This window comes from Heloderma suspectum, chromosome 1 (genome assembly GCF_057233095.1).
Source record: "Heloderma suspectum isolate Gila_16-S chromosome 1, 16-S_ref, whole genome shotgun sequence".
In the NCBI taxonomy this organism is placed as follows: domain Eukaryota; kingdom Metazoa; phylum Chordata; class Lepidosauria; order Squamata; family Helodermatidae; genus Heloderma; species Heloderma suspectum.
Window position 1 is genome coordinate 403,938,543 of NC_139458.1, and position 19,395 is coordinate 403,957,937.

Sequence of the window (19,395 nt, forward strand, 5' to 3'; positions counted from 1 at the left end):
AATTGTTCCAGTCACAAGGGAAACAGCCAAACACATTTTCAGCCGATCATTCTCAAACTACTAGCACCCGTGGCAACATGGGCTTTATACTAGTTTACCAGAGGCAATTGGCTGGCTACAAAGATGCCAAACTGGCTTGTTCTTATATTTTTACAGTAGCAATTCCCTGTACAGGTGTCTAGGGAGGCAGGATCAAAAGGCAATGAAAAAGTCTCTGCAAGAAGCCTACCCTAGTTTGATGCCAGTGGAGCAACAGTGGCTTGACCTTTTGCAGGACCCTCTGGAAAAGTCTGAAATGGACCCTCCTCCCCTCAGAAGGGGGCAGAACAGCTCCTTTCCATAAGCAGGTGCACCCTGCTATCCCCCTTATTCACCCACATGCTGTAACCTGAAGCATACCTACAGAGTCTCACAGGTCAATTGTCACAGGTAGGCATTATCTGCCTCTCCATCGCCATGCAGTGAAAGCTCTGTTTCTTTTCACGCCTTTTAAACATCGAATAACTCTGGGATGCATTTGGCTGGTGGGTCTCAGGGAGGTGCCTGCACATGCTGACACCTGGGACACTTTCTGAACTCAGCCAGTGGTGCTTCAGATACCCAATGGGAAATGTTGGAGTTCAAGCCCAGGTGAAAACAGTTTATAAGCTGCCTTCTGAACCTCATATGCGGATATTGGTCGAGGCAACACAGCTCTACTCAAGGGCATTTTTTTTCTCCAGTGAAGGGAGGCCTAGAGAATGCTAAAGCAATTAACGGTATGGTAAATGTCAGTTCTGGGACATATTAAGCCCTGCACTCATCTCCCCACAAAATCGGAGTTTTGACCCCAGCCAATCAATTCATTCAGTTGCAGGAGCTTTGGGATTATTCACTTCATAGCACAAAGTGAATGGCTTCTCTGTTGAGGGAGGGAGGAAATCTCCCATTTTACTATTTAATATATATTATTTTAATTGAATTTTATTTAAGAAACTAGTAAACGGGCCCGGCTTTGCACGGGTTGGAATAACCCTTGGCTTGATACAGAAAGTCTTCAAGCAAACGCTAAATAAATGAAGAAATAAATACACAGCTGTCAGAGTTGGGACACACTGGGTCACCCTGTCTGAGGGTGTTACAAAAATTGTGTTCTTTTCCCTGGTAGACCTTCCAATTAGTTTACCAAGAATGAGAGGAGGCAGAGATCTGGTCCAACACGATTTTATTCTGCAGAATAAGGCAACCCTTGGGGCTAACGCTCCATCAAAGGTTACAATCAAGTGATGTGATTCAAAAGTTTATATAGGCAAGACCTTTGGGGCTGTCTTACGCTTGCGTTGTACTAATCTCTTTGTCTAGCTGAGAGGGAAACAGAAGACAGGCAGCACCTTTGACATATCTAGGCATGCGCAGAGAGGTAGCCTTGTACTCTAGTAAACACATTCTTGGCATTCCTGAGTCTCTGATAAGACGCTGTGTCTTTGTTTAGCATGGCAGTCTCACACTGAGGTAAAACAGACATAGCCTAGCTTATAAAATCATGGGATAACAGACATACTACAACTGAAATTTCTATAACAGTCCCCCCTCAAAAGGCTTTTCTTAAATCTCATACCTCTCTTTGGTCCAGCAGTGGACTACACACTTAAAGGCACAAACCAGCATCAATAGTATCATAACAAACAAGACTGCATTGATTACAAGTTGTTTTAACCATGCAAAATCAGGGAGCCAGGAAGTCAACTATAACCAAGAATCACTTGCTCCTGAATAATTCTGTCCAATCATATCTTGTAGTTTGGCAATTTCATCTTCTATGGTTTTGTTTAAATCATGGAACTTTACTCTACACCCTTGCTTCACTAGGGTGCAGAAGCCACCTTGGCGTGCTAAGAGATAATCTAAAACAAACTGATACTGGGCCACTAGCTGGCTGAGATCTTCAATTTCAGATTGCATGGCCCTTACCATTATGGCTGTGGCACTGATGGTCTCTTCTAAATGGCAAGTGAGGCCTAGGATACTTTTTCTGCAATAATTTCTGGGTATAAACCCAGGGTAAGCAATCCTGTAACTAGTTCACCCCCTACCTTGTTTGGTTCTGAATCTGACAGTTGTTATTACAGTGTCATCACAGTTTTTACTCATTTGTTTTATAAGTTGCCCTATTTTTCTAGTGGTTTGCTACTTTAACGGTGGCCTTCAGGTGGGTCAGCTTCCGGTGTGACCCCCTCTGGTGCAGGTGATGCTTTTATGTGGGTGTGATGGATCCACTTCTTTCTTCTAGCGACTTTTATAGCTGTGTGAGTGGTGAGTAGAACCTGGAATGGACCCTTTCATTTTTCAGTAAGTGGTTCAACTTTCCAGGACTGGATCAGCACCTAATTACCAGGACTGAAATTATGCACTGGAGCATCTAAAGGCAAGGATTCGTATGGTGCTAGGAACCTGTGAAGACAAGACAAAACAGACTGCAAGGCAGTAACATATTCATGGATCTTTAAAGCCCTTACTTTTAAGTTTATATTTAAGCTATCAGCCATAGGTAACATCTGAGGTGGGCGCCCATATAACATTTTAAACGGTGTCAATTTAATACTTCCCCTGGGGGTGCACTGTATTCGAGTTAAGGCGATTGGCAAGGCCTGTGGCCATTTTAATTTAGGGGCTACACTGTGTCTCACGAGTAGATCTTCTATTGCAATTTTTCTTAGATGTGTAGCCTGGTGCAAGTCTCTCACTATAAAGCTCAGAAGAGGCCTGGATATGAACACTTTGCCTCTTGGGACTATCTACCATCCATCTTTAGTTTGCTTTGCTTTGTATTCAAGAGCTCTCTCATGCTCAGCTGGAGAGTAGATTGGAACCAAATCTGTACTCAAATATGGGATTAGGTCTCTTTCATAATGCACCTCCTCACTTCTCATTTGTGCGGCTTCTTTTGCAGCCTTATCTGCCAAAGCATTGCCTCTTATTTTTTTCGGGATTGGCACTCTTTCCATGCGCTTTTTCTAGAGTAACTACTGCACATCTTGTGTATCTACAAACACCTTAAGGTTTGGCTTTGGTAACAAGGAATCAGTGAGGTCAGGCCTGATCAGAGTCACCTGACTTAAAATTTTTAAACAGTCATGACAATTTAGATCTGGCTTAGGGAGCAAGGTGGCAGGATGAGGCCTGGGCTTGAAAGCAGGGAGATCTCATAGCGTGACTGGCGTGACCGATAAAAGCACAGTTGCTGCCACAGCCCTTAAGCAAGCAGGCCATCTCTTTGCGGTTGGATCCAGAGTCTTCGAGTAGTATCCTACAGGTCTCCAGGAAGGACCTGTCCTTTGGGTCAAAACCCCTGATGCCACTCCTTTATTTTCATGTACATAGAGCCAGTACGGTTTGTCGGGATCTGGTAAGGCCAGAGCAGGTGGCGACACCAAGGCTTGCTTCAGCTTAAGAAAAGCCTTTTCCATTTTATTTGTCCATTTTCAGTGGATGATTTTTTTTTTTTTTTTTGTCAAAGCTTCATACAGGGGTTTCGCTTTCCCTCCATAATCAGGTATCCACATTGTAAAAAAAAAACCCGGTGAGCCCAAGGAAGGCTCGCAACTCTCGAGGGTCTGTAGGCCTCTGTGTCTTCTGTATGACGTCCAACCGAGCAGTGCTCAGGTCTCTGGTTCCCTTTTGAATCAGGTAGCCCAAGAAGGTGACATGGGTCTGGCAAATCTGAGCCTTTTCTCTTGACACTTTATAGCCTTTCAAGTTTAATTCTTGCAAGAGGGAGATAGTAGCTTTAGCACATGAGTCCTCTGTCTTGATGGCCAGAAGAAGGTCATTTGAATATTGAAGCAAGGACACCCACGGCTGGTCCTCTTTCCCTTTTATGGCCACCATTGCCCCCCTCTTCTTCCCCTTTCGCTTTGGGCAGTTTTTTCGCCAATGTCCCTTCTCTTTATAGTAAGCGCATTCATCTCTTCCCAAATGCAACTTTCTCTGATTCCCAAAATCTTTCTTTAAAACTTTATCTGCCCAATCAGGGACTTGCCCTGTGATTGCCATTGCAATCAAAGCTGCGTTCTGTCTGCCCTTCTTATCTGCTTCCTTCTTCTCTACTTTCTCACGATTCACAAACACCTTATAAGCAATCTCTATCAACTGGGGCAGAGACATTGCTGCTGCCCCATCAGTCTTCTGCAACTTTCTCTTCTTTCTTTTTTTCTTGCCTTTTCTGCTTTACACCATTGAAATCTAACAGCATGACTGAAAAACATTTTTTTTTTTTCATTGCAGGGCATGGTGGAGCAGATCTGGCAATCATACTGTTCTTCTGGCTACACAGCCAGGGCCCATTAAGATCAAGGGAAGGGCATTTTTATATATGCAAAAAGTTTTAAGCCACCATTTTTGCATCGGCAACTCCACACTTTATGAATTTTGACAGTGACAAGCTTGCCTCTGAGCATTTAGAGTGTCCAGACAGTTCAGATTTTGAGAAAGAGCTGGAACACGTGGGGCAGGAACTTTCTCAGGCTTTAGAAGCACAGCTGGGCTTAGAGATGCCACAGGAGAAGGGGAGGGGGAATTTTCCTCTCTCACTTTTTAATACAATTTATTGGCCCCCTTTTTTTCTAAACGGAAACTAACTTTCGTAGTTTCTCTTTGAACTTTTTGAAGGCTGCTTCCTTTGTAGTCTGTGAATCTCTCAAAGCCTTGGAAATACAGCTTTTTATCTGAGTGTTGAAGTTACAAATCAAACTGTGCACTGAGCTGATCACAAACAAACACACAATTTACAACAACCGGAGTTTATGGCTATGACAAGCCTCACAGTACTGTTCATGGCAAATCTCTAACAGTCTAAAGTTCTAATCCATGTGCAGAGTGCCTCTCAAAAATCCAAACAATAATGGATCCAAACAAAAAGCTTTGGGCAATAAAAATGGGATGTTAGCAAAGGCTGTCTGTCTTTTCTTTAATTTAAGAGTGGAAGGTGTAACCTTACACCTCTTTTAGATTCTTCGACAGATAAGAGCAAGGTCTGCTCAGCTTTCCAGCTGTGATGCTTTAACTTGGGCAATTCTTTTGCAAATCTTACTGTTTCTATTAGGTCCCTACAGACATCTTCTGGTGGGGCCGGGCAACCCCCCCTTAGCTCTGCTCTCAATAGACTGGCAGAGATAAGCTTACACAGACCCAGACATTGCTCTGTCTTTGTTCCTTTAATTTTGCCACAGTCTTTAAGACTTCGAACAAATCTCTTTCTTCAGAGTTTACAACTTTTTTGTTGTTGTTGTAGCTGTTCTTGCTTCCTCTAACAAACTTGAATACACTGGAAGATGTTTCAACTTAGAAGGAGCTAGACCGAGCGAGACGTGGGGATGTAACAGATGGGTTCTCTGTGGGGGGGGCTTCTCTCCCTCCTCCCCCCAGCAACCTCTCCTCCCAACCTAACAGGCCGATTAGGGCAGGGGAAACCCAGGGAGCCTTGGGCAGGATCTCTTAATTTCCAAGCTCTTTCCGTGGGGCTTGAGTCAGGGAGAACAGGGGCTTTGGGCTTCATCTCGGAGCATACCATCATGACTTTACAATATTGACCTTTATGTTTTCTTATTCAGTCAGGATTTTTCAATATCCACATTTGCCAAGCATCAATATAAGGCAGCTGATCCCCATGGTTATCAACAATCACTTTATTATATACCTTGGACCCAACATTTTTTCAGCTTCCCCCAGTTGGCCAGCCAACACTAAATGTCACCCATTCCCCATTACAAAACTTTATGAGCTCATCTTTTGTCATTAAACAACTTAAAATTCTTAAGCATGCATCCCAGTGGGTCTTGGCTATTTTCTCCTACGAAAGTTTTGATCCTATCCTGTCGGCCAATTTTTTTTATTTTTTCTTTCCCAACTGCTGCTTAAGCAAGGCTCAGTTAGACAAGAATGGGAGATTTGCACTCCCCAGACGGCCCAGACAGTGCGATCCAACTTACCTCGTAGCTCAGCCTCCAAACGACCCCAGAGTCGGACAGCGTTTCGTCCTGTCCTCCAAAGACCTCCACTCGCCTCGTCTCTTCAGGAGTCCTTTGCTAGCTGGGTTACCAGGCAACAGCTGCCTCAAACCTCACGGTGAACCAAACAAGGTCCAGGGCGCCCTCCGCTTGGGTTGATCCAGCGTTTGCCTAGCTCCCAGGTCACACAGGGCTGTCCTGCCGCGGTCGCCAAATTTGTTACAAAAATTGTGTTCTTTTCCCTGGTAGACCTTCCAATTAGTTTACCAAGAATGAGAGGAGGCAGAGATCTGGTCCAACACGATTTTATTCTGCAGAATAAGGCAACCCTTGGGGCTAACGCTCCATCAAAGGTTACAATCAAGTGATGTGATTCAAAAGTTTATATAGGCAAGACCTTTGGGGCTGTCTTACGCTTGCGTTGTACTAATCTCTTTGTCTAGCTGAGAGGGAAACAGAAGACAGGCAGCACCTTTGACATATCTAGGCATGCGCAGAGAGGTAGCCTTGTACTCTAGTAAACACATTCTTGGCATTCCTGAGTCTCTGATAAGACGCTGTGTCTTTGTTTAGCATGGCAGTCTCACACTGAGGTAAAACAGACATAGCCTAGCTTATAAAATCATGGGATAACAGACATACTACAACTGAAATTTCTATAACAAGGGAAGTCATCCCCATTGGCACCGTAGGCATGGCCCCTGCCATGCTGCACCCCTATAGCCTCTTGAGAGAGGGGGTCTGTCCACTCCATTTCCCTGAGGGGTGTTGGACCAAAGCAGGGAGGAGGAGGAAGGTATATAACTCTGTCGCTCGGCCTACTCATTTCTCCTGGCTTCAAACAGTATGTATGTACCTCAAAGCTATGTGCTAGTTAGGGAAGTCTGCCCCTTGTGGCTGTAGGCTTCAACCACATGCACACATTTAAATTAATTTAAATTAATTAAGGATGCAATCCTATGCTTGTTTGGAAAGTCATACAACTCCCAGCATTTCCCAGAGAGAATGCTGGGAGTTGTAGGACCTTTTTCTGTCTAAACTTGCATAGGATTGCACCCTAATGCATTTAAAAAATAAAATAACCCCGAGGTGCACACTCTTTGGGTCCCCTCAGTATACATGCCCATTTTCAGGTGTCTGTGCTTCACAGTCTTGGTGCTATGGTGCTGATAGATGGATGGGGAAACACAATCATCTTGTATTATTTTCTCTCCCCCCACCCCAAAAAGGAGTCGTTCAAAGCAGCTTGCAAAATATAGGACATGTGAGAACAGTTACTGTTCTTGTGACACATTTACAAACGGCTAAAACCAGCAGCAAAAACATCCATACACCCACACACCAAAAGTGATAGTCAATACGTAAAATTAAGCAACAGCAAAGTCAAATGCTCAGTTCAAATAAAAAGTCTTCACTTGCCAGTGAAACACAGATAAAGAGGAAGACGGCTTCATCTCTTGGGGCAGTGAGTTCTATATCAGGGGCACTGCTACCAAGAAAGTCCCCCCATGTGTTGCCACTAGGGATGTTGGAGAATTCTGCCACGGACCCCCGGAGTCTATGGCGGAACGGACTACCCCCCTGCCACCCCCTGAAATCCCCCCTGGAACGGACCTACCTGGCAGCGGTGGCGGCAGCAGATGCGGCGGGGGCAGATGTGGCAGCAGATGCAGCGGCGGCAGCTCCGGGTCGTCTTCCAGCTGCTGCAGCCGCAAATGGCGGCCGTCGTAGCAGCCGCCATTTGTGTCCGTGCCTTAGGCCATGATAGGCTACTTACATAGCCTATCACAGCAAATACTTACATAGCCTATCACAGCAAAGAGCAAAGGTGCAAATGGCGTAATGGGTGCCATCTGTGCCCCTGCTCTTTGCTGTGATAGGCTACATAAATACGTAGCCTATAACGGCCTAAGGCACGGATGCAAATGGCAGGCGATGTAGCGGCCGCTATTTGCATCCGCAGCGCGGCAGCAGCGGCTGGAAGTCCGGCTGTGGCCAGCCCCAGCCAGCGGCTCCGCAGCTTTGCCGCAGAGCGGAGCCAGCCGGGGAGGATTCTGGGGGGGAGGGACGGATCGCCTCCCCTCCCCAGTGGATGCCCCGTACCGGAACCAGGTAAGTGATCCGCTCACCCTTAGTTGCCACCAATCTGGCCTCTGAAACCAATGGCACACTATGGAAACAAATGCAAGTTCCTATAAAGTGGTTCACCAAGTCTACAAAGAAGTTCCTTCACTTTTGTTTGTTTCTCCCCACTTCTACCCTCTGGTCTCTTGGACTCTCCCTCCTCCTCCTCCTTTCCAGTTTTCTTTCTTTTTGTTTGGGGAACCAAAAGGGACATTGTCTTGATCCGATGGCACACGTACTGTCTCTGTTCCAGCCAGCCACCATCCAGCTAATCAGCAGCAACAGCAGCACAAGGCAGCTGAAGAAGGGTGCATATACGTTCTGATATGGTACTTGAGGTTCCTGCGAAGTGGGGTATTGCCAAAGTCCCTGTCGTACCTTGCAAGATTATATTTCACCTGCAATCTTTCATGTCCTATAGACTGTATATGATAGAAACTGACCAGTTTGTTTCTATGTACCTCAGTGGTAGAGAACACACTTTACATGCAGGAGGTCCATGGTTCAATCCCTGACACCCCAAGTTAAAAGGTCTGTTTAATTTTGTTTATAAATTTCTTCATAAACCAGTCAGAAAGAACCTGTGATTAAAAAAAAAATGTGGGGGAAAGTGAAACCAAGCACATAATTAAACTATGGAAGTAGTGATGGCCACCAATGTGGATGGCTTTAAAAGGGGGTTAGACAATTCCTGGAGAAGAAGGCTATGTGTGCTACCTCCAGTACCAGAGGCAGTGAGCTTATGTACACCAGTTGCTGGGGAACATAGGTGGGAGGGTGTTGTTGCACTCATGTCCTATCTGTGGGTTCCTGGTCGACAGCTGGTTGGCCACTGTGTGAACAGAATGCTGGACTAGATGGACCCTTGGTCTGATCCAGCAGGGCTCTTCTTATGTTCTTATGTTCAACATACATGTCTACCCAAGAAGATGGCTTTGAAAGCTTATCTCTTAAAAATCTGGATTTCCATCTCTGTGTGCTGAATTACGGTTGCCACTTCTTTTTCCTGACAGGCTCCTCATCTTTACATGGTAGGCAGGATACAACATAGTTTTCTCCATGCTGAGAATAATTGGGCCGACTGGGGCAGATGGGTGAGAATTTTGGAGCAGAGAGAGAGAGAGAGAGAGAGAGAGAGAGAGATTTCTTTACAAGTGGGACAGAAAAACCTTGAGATTTTAAAAAAAGTGTAATGTGGGAGAAAGCAAAACTGACAGGTTTGTCCCTCCCTAGATGGGGAAAACCTCTGCTGGAGACCCTGGAAGCTGCTGCCAGTAAGAATGGACAGAACTGGTCTAGAGAGACAAATTGCCTAACCTGGCATAAGGCCTCTTCCTCTGTGCAATGCTGTCCCTTTATCTCATTAGCAAGATCATATCAATTAGAGATGTGAGCATCCTCTCTGAGTTGTTTCACTGGTCTTATACATCTCTTTTGGCTTCCCTTGAAATTCCACTTCAGCTGTTTCACCTGAGCAGGAGCTTCCAAATTCTTTGAACTTCACTTGAGGCAGAATTGCAATGCCAGCTCTAATATGTATAGAATCATAGAATAGTAGGGTTGGAAGGGGCCTACAAGGCCATCGAGTCCAACCCCCTGCTCAATGCAGGAATCCAAGTCAGAGCATCCCCGACAGATGGCTGTCCAGCCTCGTCTTGAATGCCTCCAGTGTGGGAGAGCCCACCACCTCCCTAGGGAATTGGTTCCATTGTTGTATTGCTCTAACAGTCAGGAAGTTTTTCCTGATGTTCAGCCAGAGTCCAGCTTCCTGTAACTTGAGCCCATTATTCCGTGTCCTGCACTCTGGGATGATCGAGAAGAGATCCTGGCCTTCCTCTCTGTGACAACCTTTCAAGTACTTGAAGAGTGCTATCATATCTCCCCTCAGTCTTCTCTTCTCAAGGCTAAACTTTTAATATATCTGATGGCTCATTAAAGTGCTATGTAGGGAAATCAGAGGGTTATATCCAATGTTAGTCATAGTTAGAGTAGACTCATTTGAAATGAATGGCATTTAAATTAGATTAATACTGCATACAACCCAGAATCGAGAGCTCACATTCACAAATGTACACTGAAGCAAGAGTAAATTTTGATTACAACTTGCAAGAGACTGGCAGTTTATATGCCTGCAACATTTCTGATCTCTTATTTACTGTGAATATTTTAGATTTCTTATTTATCTGTGCCTATAATGTTTCTGATCTGTTAATCACCCTCGCCTCTGCTGCACAGGGTACATACTACAAAACCTAAGGAAGGTTTGTTTTGCATCAGACATCCAATGTAATATTTTAATTAAAGGAACTGAAGTGAAAAATACCTCCTTTTCAGTCCTTGCCTTTTTCTTCCAAGTATGCTTGTGCCTTTCTTTCTCTTGCAGCATTAAATAAAACCGTTCATCCACAAAGGCAGCATGCATCTCTTTTTCTTAGGAAACATCAAAGTCACACCTTTAAAAAAATACAAACATACAAATATGGTGGAAGGGGGAGAAAACTCATAATCTAGAACTGTGCTTTATAATGTCTCTCAGGCTGCAATCCTATGCATATTTACCTTGGAGTAAGTCCCACTGAATTTAATATGGTTTATATCTGAGTAGACATCCATAGGTTTGCACTGTCCATCTTTAATTAGCAGTCTGTTGATAAAACTTTCATCACCCTCAACCATCTGGTCTCCTGGTCCCTTAAATGATGCCACCATTTAGCCTTGGTGTCCCTTAAATGTGTAATTCCCTCCCAGAATACCTATGTGATATTACTTCTCTCCCTTCCTTTCAAACTACCTTTCTTGTGAAGATGTTGGCTTAACCCTTTTATCCTCATCACTTACTGAAACAAAGTCTAGCAGAACTGAACACACTGAATGGAATTCTTTCCATTTTCCTCACTCCCCTCCATGCTAAATTTTAAATTGTAAACTCTCCATGAGTTCCTCCTTTTGCATGTTATTCTGTAAAATGAAATTCAGATGATAGATAGATGATTGATTGATTGATAGATCGATCGATCGATCACACCTGCATAACTCAGTTGGAATGGTGAATGGAGATACTTTGCATTAGAGATAGAAAGCTGCCTTATTACAAGACTGGATATTGGTCCATCTAACTCAACATTTTCTACACTAACTGGGAGAAGCTGTCCAGTGTCTCAGGCGAGGGTCTTTCCCTGTCCCCACTGGAAGTGCCAAGGACTGGAACTGGAACTCTTTGCATGCAAAATTTGTGCTCTTATGGAGGTACAGTCCTTCCCCTTAAGGTGCTCCCCAAATGAACAAGGTACCTACTTTGTTGTGCAGTTGTGTTCTGTTGATTCTATTACCATCCAAGAAGGCATGGCAAGTCATGTGGGAGCAGAGTTGTACATGCATCATAAGGAAAACAAGTTGGGAAACACAATAGTTCATGGAAAAGCAAAGGTCATGCTGACCATAGGAAAAATGTAAAAATCCATGTGGCTATAATACCTTTATTAGGCCAGCAAAAAGATCACACACACCCCAAAGAAAGTGTACATTTTCAAGATCCTCAGGTCTCTTCTTTTGGCAAGATGTTATACAAGGCAGGTGCATTTAGTCTTGCTCCCATTTTCATTTTTGACCTGTCTTTCAGCTTGTTTGAACAGGAAAAGTGCTCATTTTGAACGGGAAAAGTGTTCATTTCTATGCATATTTTTCAAAAAGTGCACACTTTCCCCCCATTGACTAAAGGGTGAAAATGTGTATTGAGGGGGGGATGCACATTTCAAAGTGAATCACACATTTGGGAATTTGCAAACATTGGGGTGGGGGGAAATACTCCTGCTCACATTTGCGAATGGGACATGTTCACATGATTTGCAAACAGAAATGAAATTCTCATCCATCCCTAATTCCCCCATAAAGATAATTCTGCTTGTGAGGGCTATATCTGGGCAGGGCAGCGTTTGCAGTAGCATCCCAGTGGACTGAAGCTGTTGCAGCTGATTTAGTAAAAGTTAGTTGCAACTAATGAGTTCAATTAGTTTCTATGGGATTTAGTCATGATTAACTTTAGCTAGATTAGGGGGCAATCCTACCGCCGCTAGTCAGCAGCTAGACGGCCATAGGATATCTGGTTTTTCGGGAACCGACCTTCCCCTCCTCCCACGCTGCCTCACAGGCACTGTAGAACAGCCCTGAGTGCCACACTCAGAAGAGGAGTGTGGAGTGGCCAAAATGGGACGTTCTGGGGTGGGGAAGGTTGAAATGCCGGTACGACACATTCTATGTGTCGTCCGGCAACCTCCTCCCCCGCTCCACCTTCCCAGACCTAGACATCCAAAATTGGCTGTCTAGCAGCAAATGAAGGGCGGGAGAAGCACGGAGGGAATGATCCCCCCTGTGCTTCTCCTGCCCTGCATTGGATAGGCGTTCACCTCCGAGTTTGGAGGCTGCCACCTATCGCCATGGGATTGCGCCCTTAGAGTTATTTTGTAGACAACTCATTACGTTAGAGGGATGTGGACTTTATTCTTTCTGTGCAGTGGTGGAAATGGAAGCTGCCAGATCCCCATTGCACAGGAGAACTCACCCTGCCACTTCCCTACAGAACTTGCAATTTATCTTATGCCATTGCTCTTTTACGTGTGGCATCCTTGTTGATATATGAAAACAAGAGCGTGTGAAAATGAAGTGTCTCTAATTTCCCATTTGGCAAGCTTTTGAATTATTCTCTGACTGCCAAGCTCCCTACTTCTCTAAAAGCAGAAATTAACAAAGCTATTTGTTTGTGTGCTCGCCCAGCAATGAGAAGAATATCAAGTAGATTTAGCATCATCAGGGGAAGCATAATACCTTATTATTTTGTGTGCCTGCTACCACTATCTTAATATAGATGCCTCTTTGACATCTGGGTGGATATGTATTTATTTGCTTAGCCTATTTGTTTTTTTAATTAACATTTATAATGTGAAGGGTATTCCTACTAGCATTTTATTAGATGGTGTTACAGAAAACGAGTCGTCATAATCCCACTGAGTCTTTGGGGCTGGGGAAAAGGTTTAATTAGGGGTCTGATAAGGAATGGCATTACCACTTGTTGATCCCGGGTGGCTGCCTAGGGTAGCACTTTAAAGGGGGTCTCACCTCAGCTGTAACAGACCAAAGAAGCTTGTTCATCTCAGTGTCACCACCTTGATTGATGTGCTGCTTCTGCTCAGATGTGATGGGGTCTTGGACTGATGCTATCGGCAGGGAAGGAAGCAACAGACCAGAGATCTTAATAACAGAAGGAGAGGGTGTAGATGAGAAGGGCAGTAAGCCTACGGCCAAGGGTGAGGTAAGGGTGGTTGAACAGCAGCTGCCTAACACAATCTGAAGCCTGAGATCTATGGAGGCACGAGCCATATATTTTTGGAAGTCTGCTTCCTATGGTCAGGCTTCCCATTTCAGGGGCAGCATGTGGAAGTGCTGACCGCATGGGGCAGCCAAGTCATGTGATTACATTCTGCGCCAGTACCCATTGCAGCTATGGAGGTGTGGTTCCTGTATGGAAGGTAATCACGCAATCTGGGTGACCCACAACATTGGTACTTGCAGATATTACTGCTGCAATGAAGACCACAACTACAGGGGTTTGAGTTGTTTTTATGGTAGTCATCCACATTGGTAGCAAAGGATCTGGCCTGAGAGGTTTGATGGGACTGAGTAACCTGTGAGTAACCTGAGTCCTGGTTGGTGAAGCCATGTGCAGTGCTGGCCCTAGATATTTTTCTGCTTGAAGTGGAGCCCAAGTGTTGCCTTCTCCCCACTGGCCCTCAGCCAACACACAATGCAGACACCAATTCCTGCCTACATCTAACCCCTCCCGCCCCCATACACAAATGCACACATTTCACAGTGCATCCTGAAGCAAGGTCATTCACCCTGTTGCATGGCAGGGCTAGCCATAAAGCCAGTTGGAATGAGTGGACCCATCCATCCATCCTGTTATCCAAGGACTCACAAACCATAAACCAAGCTCTTATCTGTAGTCTCCAGAGACTCTTCCTTTCCTCAGATCCTGTGCCTTGTTGCAGAGCTGGTCTGGGTTTTCACAGAAGAGTATCTAGTATATACTGTTGCTGCTGCCTTCTATAAAAGCCTTGTGGAAAGGGGTGCCCTTGGAGGAGGAGAGAGGGTTTCACAAGCAAGGCTTTCACTGGAATTGCAGAAGAACTCACCAAGTGATACAGGGCTGTTCATCACTGGCAAGTTAATGCATGAATCGATCTCTCTTTAGTCATTTTTCTATCAATTCAAATTTTCAGAGTAAAATGCAACAAACAACAATATAGCAACATCAGTGCTTTGCTTCAGCCAGCAATCCCTGTTGTAGTGCATTCCTTGCATCATTGGGCACTATGAGGTCCAGATGACAAGGTGTCCACTATGGATCTGGTTCACACTGAGGATGTGGGGCAAGTCATGTTCAGCTGGATTCCTCCCAAGGAGGAGTCATGTTCCCCAGAGAGGCAGGAAGAAGAATGGAACAACACCACAGAGGGCTCCAAGCGATACAAGCTTGCCTATATGTTGCTCCAACAAGCAGTAGATTGTGACTGAGCCTTAAGTATAGTTTTAGCTTCCTTTAAGCTAACCTCACCTCTCTATTAATTGAGGCCTTTTCCCTTAAAGGGCTCCGGTCAGTTTCAGCAGCCTCAGGCTGCGAAAACGACAACACAGAAATGGTTGTGTGCGTGGCTAAAGTCCTCAGAATCCAAGAACAGCAATGCATCCTCCTCCAGACACTGGGGCCTCCCTGAAGAAGTAAGGCCTTAAGGAGATGGAGACATTGTGATGCCCTTCTGTAATGGATCTGCCTCCCTGATCTGTTAACTCAGGAGGCTCATCCTCTGAGGATGACGGGTGAGGATCCTGATCATGACAATCAATTGGGTGTTAATACAATAGGCAGGGCACCGTGCTTTATTCCTCGAGGTTCTCTGGAAGACCATAGCATTAAGTACCTCAGAAACTAGAACTACTACTAATGTTTCCATTGTGTCCACTGAAATGCAAAGCTGAATACACAGGGTGGTTTTCTAGTAATTTTAAAAATGAGTACAACAGGATTGCAAATGTTTTTTTTAAACTCATGTGCATTCTTCACTATCTTTTCCTTGCTCCATGTAAAGCTTTCAGTAGAGCACTAGGCCTTGAAGAGCTGGTTGAAACCCCACCAACTCCCCCAGCCTACTCTTATCTAAGAAAGGTTCAAAAGGGTTGTGTTCAGGAAGAAACCCTCTGAGGGCCTCCTGACATTTGTATATTCCCACCTGGACATTCAGCCTCAACGAAGGTGGGGGTAAATTGATTGTTTTCAAGTGGATATTTAAGAATTATCATCTCTCTACATGAGCCTAACACTGACTGTGACTTCATGTAGGAGGTGAATGATTCTATCTATCATCTATCTATCCAGTGTAATAAAGGAGGATGTGGGTGTGTCTGTCTGTCCATCTGTCAGCACCAGAGCGCCAAGACTGTGAAATCTAGACACCTCAAACTTGGCATGTGTACTAAATGGATCCTAGGGGTGTGCACCTCAAGGTTATTTTGTTTTTAAAATGCATGAATTAATTTTCATTTATTTAAATGTGTCCACGTGGTTGACGCCTGCAGTAACATCTTCAGCCACTAGGGGAAGACATCCCTATCCAGCACATAGTTTTGCAGTCCATACCGCCTGAAGCCATGGGAGATTAATAGGCCAAGGGATACAGTTATATGCCTCCCCCTTGCCTTGGGACAGCCCTCTCCAGGGAAATGGAGTAGACAGACCCCCTTAGGGGGCCAGAGCGGTGCACCATGGCACGGGCCATGCCTAGGGGTGCCAGCATAGGGCAGCTGCAATGTGTCCAACTCTGACAGCTGCATAAGTTTGCTGTATCAAACTATTCCAATCCCTGTGAAGCTGAGTCCATTCGCTAGTCTATCTATAAATGAAGAGCTGTCAAGCACCCCAATAGCAAGATGGTTTTACATAGTGACTATATTATAATATTGTGCTCAGGGCTGTGCTGGATATTCTCCACATGTGGAAAGTTTGGCACTTCTGAGTAATATGAAAATCTACTTTGACCGAAATATTAGCCATCTGAGATCATGCAGTCATATGTATCGCGAACAATGGAGTACATAGGCTATCACTTCAGATGACAGGAACGGATATCCTTTTCTTTTCTTAAAGTCTGGTGTTGTAACCCTTACTGTGATGTTTCCTCTCTGCAGATTGTATTCCGGAAGATCAGTGATGTCAAAAGAGAAGAAGAAGAGAGGATGAAAAGGAAGAATGAAGCACCTTTAGTCTTGCCACCTGACCATCCGGTCCGTCGGCTTTTTCAAAGATTTAGGCAGCAGAAGGAGGCCCGATTAGCTGCGGAAAGAGGAAGAGATGTTGACCTAGATGTTGAAAAAGGCAACATTTTAGGAGACCATCCTTCCCGCACAGTTGTTAAAGCCAGCATTGTGACTGTCAGGGAAAGCCCCGCAACACCAATTGCCTATCAGTCTGCTTCAACGTCTGGAGTGTCTGACCAGGCCAAATTGCAAGCCCCTGCCTCAGACTATGTAGCAGGCAAAGTGGCTGGGGATTATCCCAAGCGTAAAGGCTGGGCAAAATTCAAAGATGCCTGTGCGAAGGGAGAGGACTGGAACAAGGTTTCCAAAGCAGAGTCCATGGAAACGTTGCCAGAGAGAACGAAAGCGGCAGGAGAGGCAACTCTGAAGAAGACAGACTCTTGTGACAGTGGCATCACAAAAAGTGACCTGCGCTTGGACAATGTGGGGGAGACGAGAAGTCCTCAGGACCGAAGTCCCGTCCTAGCAGAGGTCAAGCACTCTTTCTACCCTATTCCTGAACAGACTCTTCAGGCCACCATGCTGGAAGTGAAACACGAGCTGAAAGAGGACATCAAAGCTTTAAACACAAAAATGACCAATATAGAAAAACAGCTTGCTGAGATACTAAGGATATTAGCCTCTAGAAGAAGCTCTCAGACCCCCCAGGAGTTGTACGAAATATCAAGACCCCAGTCTCCAGAATCAGAAAAAGACATTTTTGGAGCAAGCTGAGGCGGTTCTTTAAAACAGAGGTCAACTGAATAGCCCCACCAACACAAACACCACAAACATTTTTTAAACCAAACATTTAATCTTTTCTTGATGAACACCATTTGAGGTGCCAGCCTGTTAACCATGTCCCCTCTCTCTAAATGGTACAGTAACAAGAGTTGCAACCTCATGTCAAGATGGCAGCTGACTCTGAAGTCTCTTTTGACAGCAAGGGTACAGTTTATAATGTTTTGCCTACTTCATTAGTACACCCGTTTCCCATTCAACATGATTTTTTTAAAAAAATCCATCCATAGAAAACTGAAGTCCAGATGTTAGACCCAGTTCATATACTTCCCTGGTTTGTGGAGCCACTTTGCATGAGGTACTTGAGAGGAAATTCTCCCTGCTCCCCTGCACATAAGGTGGTATGTGACACAAGATCTCCACATAGTTCATAGTTCCATAAGAGCTCCACAAGAGCTGTATGAACAAAGTCAAGAGCCAGTGTGGTATGGTGGCAAGAGTATGGAACTAGGTGTGGGGAGACCCAGGTTCAAATCCCCACTCAGCCACAAAGCTCACTGGGTGATCTTGGGCCAGTCATGATCTCTCAGCATCATGGAGGCTATTAATGGCAGCTAGCCATTATGGCTATATATTTCCTCCAGTATCAGAGGCAGTATGATTCTCGATACCAGTTGCTGGGGAACACAAGCATGAGGGTGCTAGAGCATTCATGATTTGGTTATAGGCTTCCGATTGGGGAAGACTAGACTAGATTTCTGAATTAGATGGGCCTTTGGCATGATCCAGCAGGGCTCTTCTTATGACCCAATTTACACAATTTTTCCCAACTTTTTGATGGAGAAATATCATGTGGATCAGGCCTTCCCATGAATGGCACGATGGATCCCTCATGTCAGACTTTATCATTTGTGTGTGTGTTGCGCGTGTGTGTATGTGGGGGGGGGGGAATTCCCACACCACTACCATTTTTAATTTAAAAGGATCCCCAATCCAGAGAAGTGTATGAACTGGGTTGTTTGCCAGCTTGCAAACACATCTTTACATCATCAGATGAGTTGGTGAGTAACTGAATAAGTTCTGATCAGACATAATGAAATAGTTTTGCCATTGCCCCCTCCTTCTTTTGTGCCTGGATAACCTTTATAGATCATGTGAAATATTGCAGTTTCACATCATGTTGAAAATGAGGTGAGCCAGAAAGGGGAGCAAAAATGTAGGGCATCTCCTATCAAGGTGTGTATTTAATCTCACATATGATTCATAGTGGGCATTATCTACCACCAACTGGTGGGCAGGGAACTCGGATTTCTGTTATATTATTGAACTGAAAATAAACACAAAGCTACTAGGTGGAGTATCCCAGTCATCAAAAATACTGGAGGTTTAAAACAGAGGCCTTGCACACACAGTTGAGTTGGTGGCCAGAAAAACGTTCTCCCCACCCTAAGGGCACAATCGTATGCATGTTTATGCAGGAAAAAAGGCCTACAACTCCCAGTATTCCCCAGCTAGCCATGCAGGCTGGGAGATGCTGGGAGTTGTCAGACTTTTTTCTGCCTAAATGTGCAGAGGAGTTCACCCTAAATATTTATAATACGTTGTGCTCATGACATTTTTTTAAACTATTTGCTTTGCCTTTGAGTTTCCTTTAACACTATAAACACCAAAGGATTTTGAAATATGTATGCGTTAAAACCGATGATACATTACAGCACACAAACCATTCCAATGTATTTTCTCATTGTAATGATCCCCAGTACCTCATGAAGATATATTGTGGTATTTAGTTCTTATCCTCTATTCTAAATGGTGACATTATCTCCTTTTAAATGACTTTGCCTTGTGAAACCTAACTAGGGCACCAGTGGAAATAAAAGGAAAAGACGCTTACACTAGGGAAAGTTCTATTGTGCCAAGGAATATTGCAGGAGGGAAAGGGTGAACCCTGCTTGACAAAGAACGACTGTGTTGCTAGTCACCCATGATTCTGCAAGAAACCCTCCCCTTAGAACTTATTATTAGTTTTACAACGAGACTGTGTATATATAAGGACAGACCAGTAGGTTGGTTGCACATGGGATGAATAACTGACCTGAACTTCCTACACATTACTACAGAATGGTTGGGCATCACATGCATGAGCCAACCTGTGCAACTTACATTGCAGATTCCTTTAACACTGTGTTCAAAGCAGCAC

The 19,395-nt window shown here is 44.6% G+C and overlaps 1 protein-coding gene across 1 annotated transcript in view; it reads left to right on the top strand.

Moving 5' to 3' along the window:
• Window positions 1-17,189, top strand: part of KCNH1 (potassium voltage-gated channel subfamily H member 1) — a 351,345-nt gene extending 334,156 nt beyond the window's left edge. Inside the window, exon 11 of the mRNA XM_084832718.1 lies at window positions 16,347-17,189. Within this exon, the coding sequence (XP_084688844.1) occupies window positions 16,347-17,189 (843 nt within the window). The remainder of the gene's footprint in view (window positions 1-16,346) is intronic.
• Window positions 17,190-19,395: the final 2,206 nt, after the last annotated feature.